The 10,014-nt window shown below is 36.2% G+C and overlaps 1 protein-coding gene across 2 annotated transcripts in view; it reads right to left on the bottom strand.

Annotated features, from left to right (window-relative positions):
• The window catches only part of LOC106882456 (filamin-A), a 124,117-nt gene extending 115,293 nt beyond the window's left edge, over positions 1-8,824 (bottom strand). Inside the window, exon 1 of one of the 2 annotated variants that reach the window (XM_052973140.1) lies at positions 8,534-8,824. In XM_052973140.1, the coding sequence (XP_052829100.1) occupies positions 8,534-8,548 (15 nt within the window). In that variant the 5' untranslated portion in view covers positions 8,549-8,824. The remainder of the gene's footprint in view (positions 1-8,533) is intronic. The other variant, XM_052973142.1, reaches the window with a different exon arrangement.
• Between the last annotated feature and the right edge of the window lie 1,190 nt (positions 8,825-10,014).

Below are 10,014 nucleotides of genomic sequence, written 5' to 3'. Positions count from 1 at the left end.
GAAAAAGAAAGAAAAGCTAATTGGACGAAGGCGTGGAGGAGTTACTAATGTATTTGATCGTCAATTGTTGAGGTAGCGTCTTCGACCTTATTGCATGGCAAATTGGAAAAATCTCTTCAACCACAACCGGGTGTCAATTCATGTCTTGTGAGTATTTCGTCGGTCGTTACGTCCTGAGTTCAAGTTCCGCCGAGATCGACTTTGCCTTTCGCCCTTTCGGGGTCGATAAATTAAGTACCAGTTGCGTACTGGGGTCGATCTAATCGACTGGCCCCCTCCCCCAAAATTTCGGGCCTCGTGCCTAGAGTAGAAAAGAATTGAAGTCTTGTGAGTGGAATCTGGTGGTCGGGTATTCCATCGATCCATCAGAATTCTTCGATAGAAAGCTTTAATATCATAGCTACAGACATCTAAAGTTTATCTCTTAGACGCCAATGGAAGCATTCCAAGTTGAAGATCAAAAAGGAGATGCTTGTGCCGGTTTATTCATAATATATACGTCTTTTGCGTGTATATGTTATTATTTAGGTGTTTCCTTCATCGAACTTCGGCCAGGCTGGGCACTGCCTTGAAAAATTTCGCCAAACAAATCCGCCCCAGGTCTGCTACTTATACTACAATTAGTGTTCTTTTGCCGTACAGCTAATATATGGGAACGTAAACAAACCAACACTAATTGTCATGCATTGGTAGAAGAGAATCACAAACAATGATACATGCACATATTTAATCTCTATATCTGTTTGTCTGGATATCTATTTATCTATCTATCTATCTATCTTCTTTCTGAAAAAAGAACAGAAATTCGAAACGTCAAAGAAACTTCTCGTCTCTTGCCTCTCGTCTACACTGATCACAATTTGCATTCCGTGTTCATAATCTCATCACGTGATACATACATACATAAGAACATAGACACACACATATATGCAAGCCCATATATATATTGCATGTTTATATGTGGGTGTGTCTGTATACAAATACTCAAGCATGCATAATATTAACATACGTATGCACTCACAGAAGCATGTATATGTCTACAAGTATATGTATGTGTGTGTATATATGTAAGTGTATGTCATAATATTATGAGCTGCATTAACCTTTAACAGAGACTCGATTGGTTTACACAAGAGAGGGAAAGGAAAACTAAACTCGACGCCATTTCAAATTGGCTTCCATTACAACAGAAACAAGCAGAAAGTTTCACTTTGGCATTTGCTCGTTGTTGCTTGTGTGGCTGCTGCTGCTGTTCTAACTTATGTTGTAGGTTTGACACTGTTTGCATATCGTTGCTCCATTTCTTTTCGTTCTTTTTGCATTTAAGCGCCATTATTATTATCATTACTATTATTATTATTTTTTCATTATTATTATTCTGGTAGAATCATTAGAACGCCGGACGAAATGCTTAGCGGTATTTCACCCGTCGCTACGTTCAGAGTTCAAATTCTGTCGAGGTCGACTTTGCCTTTCAGCCTTTCGGGGTCGATGAAATAAGTACCAGTTACGCATTGGGGCCGATGTAATCGACTAGCCCCTTCCCCAAAAATGTTATATATGCACATACATACACTTACACAATGCATGTGTACGTGAGTGGGTATATATATATATATATATATATATATATATATAAGATCCATGGATCGAGATGTAGGAAGAATGTTAGCTTCGAGTAATTCATTGCAGAGACAGAGAGAGAAAGAGAGAGAGAGAGGGGGATGGAGAGAATAAGAGAGAGAGGGGGATGGAGAGAATAAGAGAGAGAGAGAGAGAGAGAGAGAGAGAGAGAGAGAGAGAGAGAGAGAGAGAGAGAGAGAGAGAGAGAGAGAGAGAGAGAGAGAGAAAGAGAGAGAGAGAGAGAGAGAGAAAGAGAGAGACAGAAAGAGAAAACCAGTAGAAACGGAGAACGATAGATAAATAGTCTGATAGTTATTCAAAGAAAATAGCGAGTCAACGTGAAGACTAATTAAGCGGAGAAGTAGTTTAATGAAGCCGTCCTGGACATTACTTCACCTTGGTTACATTGTGTCAGGTTAATTCTTTTCCTTTCATCGTGGAGGGAAATGAGAAGAATACAGACAAGGTCAGCTTCAACATCCCCCCCCCCCACATATGCATTCACCACAAATACACGTATATGTATATACACAAATATACACTCTCCACAAACATGCTTCTACATACACACACACAGATACACGAAAAAATAGGCACACAGGTAACAAACGTGTCTTTAATTCCGAAAATCTTGCTTAGTAAAGTTATTACCCTGTGTTGTGTTTAGATTTTTAAACACTCTTAGAGGGAGGTTTTGTCAAGTAATTGCATGGATTACTTCAGTTTCCTTGAAGAATTTCAACTCAGTGCATTACATACATGAGGGCCACCACCACTTCTTTTAATGTGCAGAACATTTCCCTTCGTCACTTTTCCCTCAGCCACATTCAAGGATGGAGGAAGATATTAGCGAGCTGTCGTCCATTTTTGCAAATATTGCATCAACCATTTAACTTGGGAAATGTTAACCTTGTATGTTATTGCTGGGGCTTTCTTTTTCATGGGTGGAGGCGCGTAGCTCAGTGGTTACAGTGTTGCACTCATGATCGTATGTTTTGGTTTCGATTCCTGATTGTGCAAAACACTTCATTTCACGCTGTTTCAGTCCAAAGTGAGTAATCCTGCGAGGAGCTGGCGTCCCATCCAGGAGGTGAGGTGTATTTATATGCTATGGCTCGAGAAGGACCTTCGTTCCTTTTTTTTGTTTTGTTTTCTTGGTTGTGTCAGGTAAACTCTCAAGAAGTAGACTTATAGTCAAAGCACTTCCACCCGTGACATGACCATCTCAAGTATTTTTAAACTTCATTTTTATTAAGCTGATAGAATATGATATGAATAATATTTGGTTGCTATATCTAGTAATTGAGGGACTCGGTAGAAGCCTACTTATTGGTTCGTCAAGGCAATTTGTTTCGAGGCATAGATAACATATTATGACGCGGAGATCTAACTGCTGTTTCTGCTTAGTCAAATGTAACCACTCGTTCACCTGGCGTTTCTTCCAGCTCTTTATAACGCTGAGGTCAACTTTGCCTGTCATTCTTTCGGGGGTTGATAAAACAAAGTACCAGCCAAGTACTAGAGTCGATAATATCGACTACCCTCCATCTCTTCAGAATTGCTGGCCTTCTACTTGAATCAGACACCATTCTTCCTCTTCTTCTTCTTCTTGCTGCTTTGGCTTTTATAACATTTCGTTTTGTCATTTGAGGCGTAAGTAATCTTAGCACATATTCTAAGCACCAACCGTCGCCTCTCTTCCTCTCTTTTCTTCCTCAAAGAATTTTTCTGTCAGTAGTAAGAAGAGGCGATAGATATTTCTTGCAAAAGTCATGAGACTCGTTGAACAAGAGATGAGCTTCCAGCGAATTGTCTCTCAGCTTTCATTTCAGTTTTTATAATTTCATTTTTGCTATATTCATGAAACAACCTTGAGAAAATGGCGAAGGTCACTTCTACGAAATTCTCTCCCCATAAAAAAAAGGTGTGTGCGTATGTGTGTGTCATCTTCGTGTTATTTATAATTTTTGCACCATATATATATATATATATATATATATAAATATATATATATGTATGTATATACGTGTGTTTGTGTGTGTGCATCTTCGTCTGTTTCGATGACTAGTATTCAGTAGTTTGATGAACTGAACTTTATTTTACTAGCGTTAAGTGGCCGAGTACTCCACAGATACGTGTACCCATAACGTAATTTCTGGCCCAAATCAGCGTGACCCGGTGTGTGAGGACAAACTGACATTTGAAGTACATGTGCAATCCATTATTCAAAAGCTCGAGTTAGCTCATTGCTATGGTAAAGCACACTTGCCGAAGATGTCATATAGCAGAATCGAACCTTGTGACCTTATGGCTAGGAAGCCATCTCCTTAACCATTCGGCTATGTTGCGTCCAAATTTACGTTTATGTTTTAGGATAGAAGACGGATAATTTTTTATTTTTTTATAATTCCATAATATTGATCTTCAGCATAATCGTTAGACAGCCGGAAGAAATGCTTTACGGTATTTCTTCCGGCTTTGTACGTTCCAGGTTCAAATTTCACCGAGGTCAATTTTGCTTTTTATCTCTGCAGGATCAATAAAATAAAGTACCAGTCAAGGACAGAGCTCTCGTGTTGTTCCTAAATCAGAGATTATAGGTAATCCGCAAAACAAGAGAAATAAACCAAGGAAAACAAAAAAGACAAACAAAAGAATTAAGATTGGCAGAAATGTTGAGTAACCGACTGTTAACGGTCAGGAAACTGCTGTGTTATCGAAAAAAACTTAAAGGAATGCGGTAGATGTAAAGTATTTGTAGCAAAGTAGCAAAGTTGTAAAAACTAAAAGAAAGATACTAAATAAATAAAAAGTTAAGTGGGTGTAGGCGATGGCGGCGAACTGGTGAGAAGAACGATAAGCAAAGAGAGAATCTAAACAGCGACTCGGGTTTGTGTTGCCGCCATTCGCCAAGTTTCAATTCTCTGACGTCATTGATAACCTTGAGAAATGACTGAAGGTCACAGCCGTCACGTCTTCTGATTGTCAAAAATGGAAGACAATTATGCCAAAAAATTTAGAAGCAAAAATGAATATTAAAAATAAAAAAAAACAATAAAAATAATAATCGGAAAAGCTGTGCGGGTGGTAAGTAGCATAGAACAAAGTGTAGGAAGCTAACGAGATAAGGCTGCATATTCAGTTTCGAATCGAGGTCGGATCTGATTCACCTCATGCTTTGGCAATGTCCTTGAAAAAGTATTTTAAGAACATCACACAATCACACCTCCGTTAAAAAGTATTTTATTTTACTTGGTGGGGGTGGGGGGTTTATAAGAAAACCATTTTATATCCCTTTATTGTTAGCGACTAATGGCGTAAAAGAAATGGATGAACGACACAACATCTCTTCCCGGTATTTTATAAATCTGTGTCCATGTCTCTAATCAGGGAATTTCCTTCACATAAGTATCTTACCCTAACAAGAACAACATGATCACCACTAATTCCTCTTTACTGATAATTATTAATAAACAAATTCTTTTGAATTTCATTGTTGAAAACTGAGTCTTTGGATTGCTTTATGTTTCCATCTCTTTTTAGAGATGGATGTCTGTTGGTTCCTCTCCAGATTCTTTCTGAAATTGTAACGAAAGCGAGTCTCGGATATTTCTTTTCCAACGACAGATGACACTTCATTCTGCCCCACTTTGTCTATCTGCCTGTCGGTTTGTCTGTTTGTCTTTTAAGATATCTATCAAGTAAAACGTGAATAATAATAAAAATAATCGATAATTTCGAAGGGTGTCTTTCGCCATCGATTGAAATATTGTCCGCAACAGCTCCTCAAAACTATCCTCAACATTGACTAACATATCTCGGTTAGAATTGAACCTGCATATCAACAAATTTAATTCAGCTGAAAGCTTATTAGTAAAAAAACAGCAATGCGTGATCTAGTTTATAATTTGTTACAGTTGATAAAAGAGAGAACAGAAAGCTAACTGTACGGTGGCCAAGACAATTAGTTGTAACATATGACCCAGCTACACTAAGATCTGAGAAAGAACCACAGTTTAAAAACAATAGGTTGCTCTGAGAAGTATTGCAGTTGTGTAAGATTAATGAGCTATCTTGATAGCTTGTTGCGTTTAATTTTGGCGGTGATCCTGAAGTTCAGGAGAAGGAATTGGTGAAAGGTTTTCAATGAAGACTTTCCGAGAATTTGCTGTTGCAAGACAAATTGTAAGTTATGATTTTGACATGCAAAGAAACACAACTTAACATCGGTTTACTCCGGTAAACTTGAACATTGATGTAACTATAGAGAGACACACATCCCTATCACTTTCTTCTTGTCTCTCAGCATATATAGTAAGCTTCTTTGAGGTTTCCATCTCTCAAATCCCACCCACATGGCATTGGTCAGCATGTGGAGTTAAAGTAGCAGATATATGACCAAAGTGTCACGTAGTGAGATTGAACCCGAGGCCACGTGGTTACGAATCTAACTTCCTAACCACACAGCTATACCTTGATATGCTTCCCCCGCCTTAATATTTATATTTCAGTTCCTTACAATTCCTTGGAGGAAGAACGAACAGATTTACAAATGCTGTTTCACAACCTAAAAATATCTGCGACATCTTTCCCAACTCCATATATGGATAGAACTGAATGCATAAACATATCAAACATATTTATTTATTTATTTACGTATATATTTAGACGGTGTTGTCGTTATTTTTGTCAGTCGTGGGACAACAGTTGACAGTTGACAGATCTCTTATGCAATGTCTTTAAAACCTGACATTTGCACAAGGAAAGCAATGACATTGATTTCATTGAAAGTCAACTTAAAACGAAAAAAACGTGGAGGAGGCAAGCGGCTGTTTTACTTTATGGCCAAGAAGACTGGTAGCAAAAGGATGTAAAGACCCAGACCTCGGCTTTATGGTACAAGGTCAACAATTTTGAGAGGAGAAAGATCTAGCTGATTACACCGGGAAGCTGGGGGTGGGAAGGAACGGTGAATTCGGCGAGATTTAACCTCAGAACGCAAAGAACCAAAAAACTTCAGCAAGGCCTTTCCAACAACGCACTAACGATTTTGTCAATCCACCAGCCTAAATAATGGTTTCTAATTTAGGTAAAGGATCCGTAATTTTTGCAGGGGAGGGTTTGACCAATGCCATCGAAGCAGTACTTGACTGGTTCTTGATATTATTGGTTTGCTGGGATTTGAACACAAGACGTAGGAAGTCCGAACGAATAGCAGAAGGTATATTTTTTTACCGCCATTCTAACAAACCTGCCAGCTCGCCGTCTTACCATAAAAACCAATTACAACAAAATAATATTTGAACTGGTAATTACATGGCAATAATTATTAGGTTTATTGACATAATAATAATAATAATAATATTAATTATTATTATTACTTGTCTTCCATAATTTTAATTAATTCTGTTGCAGCTCGAGGTGCACGTCCGAATTAACAGGGCAAGTGCAGCATTGCATTTCGTGTTCATTGTTATTATTATTTTATGGCAGAATCGAGAGAGAGTGTCGGACTAAAACCGAATTGCAAGATTTGATCGGGTTCTTTCTCTGGCTTCAAATGCTTCGAGGTCAGCCTAACCTTTTATCCATTCAAAGTTGATAAATCGTCTTCCAGTCACAAACTGTTCTTAACGTTTTCCACTATTATTGGTCTTACATTTCCTACATTTCAAGCCTTATGTTTATGCACAAAATTACTACTACTACTATTATTATTATTATTATTACATGACAGTACAGTAGTTAAAAATACCGGTTAGGATTAAGGTTAATAAAAGAAGTTGTAATATTAAAGTTAAGATATTTGCCCAGACCTTTAAAGCAACAGTCTTACAACCAATCTACCAATAATCTTCCCCTCCACGGATAACGCGTAAGGTAAATCTATGCACAAATGTAATACATATTTGTGTGGATGTGTGGTGTGAGTGTATATGTGTATTGTGCATTGGTGGACAACTGAGAGGTGAGAGGTCAAAAGTTGGTGAAAACCGGTAAAAAACAATCAAACAAACAGCAATAATTATACATATTCTGGAGGTAAGCAACACAAAAATCATACAAGTTATATATATAATATATATATATATATATATATATGAGAGAGAGAGAGAGAGAGAGAGAGAGAGAAAGAGAGAGAGAGAAAGAGAGAGAGAGAAAGAGAAAGTGTGAGAGAGAGAAAGAGCCAGACAGACAGTTGATATCGGAATTCCTGAACAGTAATTGATTAAGAATAATATACTTTCCTAAAGTACTTTCCCTAATTACTTCACCTGTACCACCCAGGTAATCAAATAATCTGTTTTTTCTTCTGCTTGCCAGGTGCAAGAAATGTATGTATGTGTGAGCATAGATGTATGCTGAATAGTTTATCAATTTTGAGCTTCTATGAACTAAAGTTGTCTACGTGAGGTGGTCGTTTCTCCTACTAGAAATATCAGTTATAACACCGTGAAAGTACAGTTCAATGGCTTAACAAAGAAGGTCATTTGGGATTATAAAGGGTTACACGTGCTGTTGTTAAAATAAAGAGAAAAGGTGTGATAGCACCTCTAGGGGTGCTGGAACTTGGGTGCAAAGGAGTAAATTATGGAACACAGCTTCCAATAAAATGTTGGGATCCCGTACAATACAAGAAAATACATCACAATATTATAATGGAATAATAATTGGTTACAAAGAACGAATATTATTTATCATATCGAAAAATATATTTAACTTCGTTTTTTCTTCTTTGTTAATATTTTAAAAAAGAACAACAAAAATTGATAAAAACAAACGAAATTAAAAAGCGAATGTTGAAAATGTGAAAAATTTAAAGAAGAAATTAAGGAATAGGCTTTAAGATTAGAAATTAAGGGTTAAGATTAAAGTGACACGAATTAAAGAATAATTAAGCAAGACTTACCACTACTTTAGCCATTGTGCTTAGTATTTCTTGAGACTTTTCTCTTTGTTATTTTTTGTTTTGTTTGTGGTTTTTGTTGTTTAAATTTTCTTTAATTGGGAAGAATTAGGTGTAGAACAAGTTAGTTGGTATCACTGTCTGATAGAATTTGTGATGAAAGGAAACAAAGCTAATATATAATTTATATATATATATATATGTCTGTATGTGAGTATATATATATTTATATGCTACTATAAAAGAAGTCGAAAGTTTGGAGAAGTTTGGAAGAATATGTTCCTTACGATAAACCGCAACTGCATATATAGCAGTAACCCGATAGGGGGAATGAATAAAAAAGTATATACGTGTGTATGTGTAAATAACAAATGGATGGAAAAAATAATAAGTAAAAAACAAACAGTAAGAATAGTGATAGAACTAAATAAATAAATAAAAAAATGAGAGAAACGAGCCAACCAAAATGGATAGCAGAGTAACGCCTATAAAAAGCGGTCCATGTGATTTCTGTCCGTCTTAGTATAAATACTGTGCCATTTGCTCATTGCAAAAAAAAAGAAAAGACAACCATTTGCGTATTCATTCATTCAGCGCGGCGGCAGGTTTAGATTGGTTCCTGACTTTTAAGCTTTCTTAAAACAACTGGGATTTTCCTTCAGCATTTTGTACTGCTTTCTTCACATAACCACACACATACATACCAGCATATATATATATATATATATATATATATGTATGTATGGAGGAGTGTAAATGCTTACTAACATCCACGAAAAGCACGGCTTTTGTTTGACACGTGTTTATTATTCTTTGTTTTATTCTGTTTTACCTAACATTTTCTATTTTCATATTTTTATCCTAACGCTTCCATTTTACTCTAACATCTACTGATATTCTTCTTCTTCTTCTTCTTCTTCCTTATTATCTTACCTCCTCTATTTCTTTCTCCTTCCCTTTCTACCCCCATTTCTCCACCTACCCCATCTACCTTTACCTAGGTGCATTCAGATATTTTCATTCCAATACACAAGTGCTCTCTTTCTCCCTCTTGTATGCCAGATAATTGCAAGCAGAGAACAATTTCGCTTATTGTACAAACTCAAGATAAAAATACCAAAATATGTGACGACCTGGATGTGCATATACATACATACATATCTATATATATATATAAATATACACCTATATGTATGGTATGCTTATGTCTGCATGTTAAAATGCATACTTTTATGTATCTATATCAGACTATATATAAGTATGTGCGTATAGAAATACGTACATGTTTATTTGTGGTTACCTTTGTATATGCATATATATATATATATACACACACACATATATGCATGTATATATATATATATATATATACGTTTATACACACACACATACATATATATATACGTATATATGTACGTTTATATATATATATGTATATACACACATGTAAATTTCTGTGTGTATATGTACGTATTTATGAATTT

The sequence above is a fragment of the Octopus bimaculoides genome, chromosome 15 (assembly GCF_001194135.2).
Source record: "Octopus bimaculoides isolate UCB-OBI-ISO-001 chromosome 15, ASM119413v2, whole genome shotgun sequence".
NCBI lineage: Eukaryota > Metazoa > Mollusca > Cephalopoda > Octopoda > Octopodidae > Octopus > Octopus bimaculoides.
Note: the sequence above shows the minus strand (reverse complement) of the source record. Positions and strands in the feature narration are given on the sequence as shown.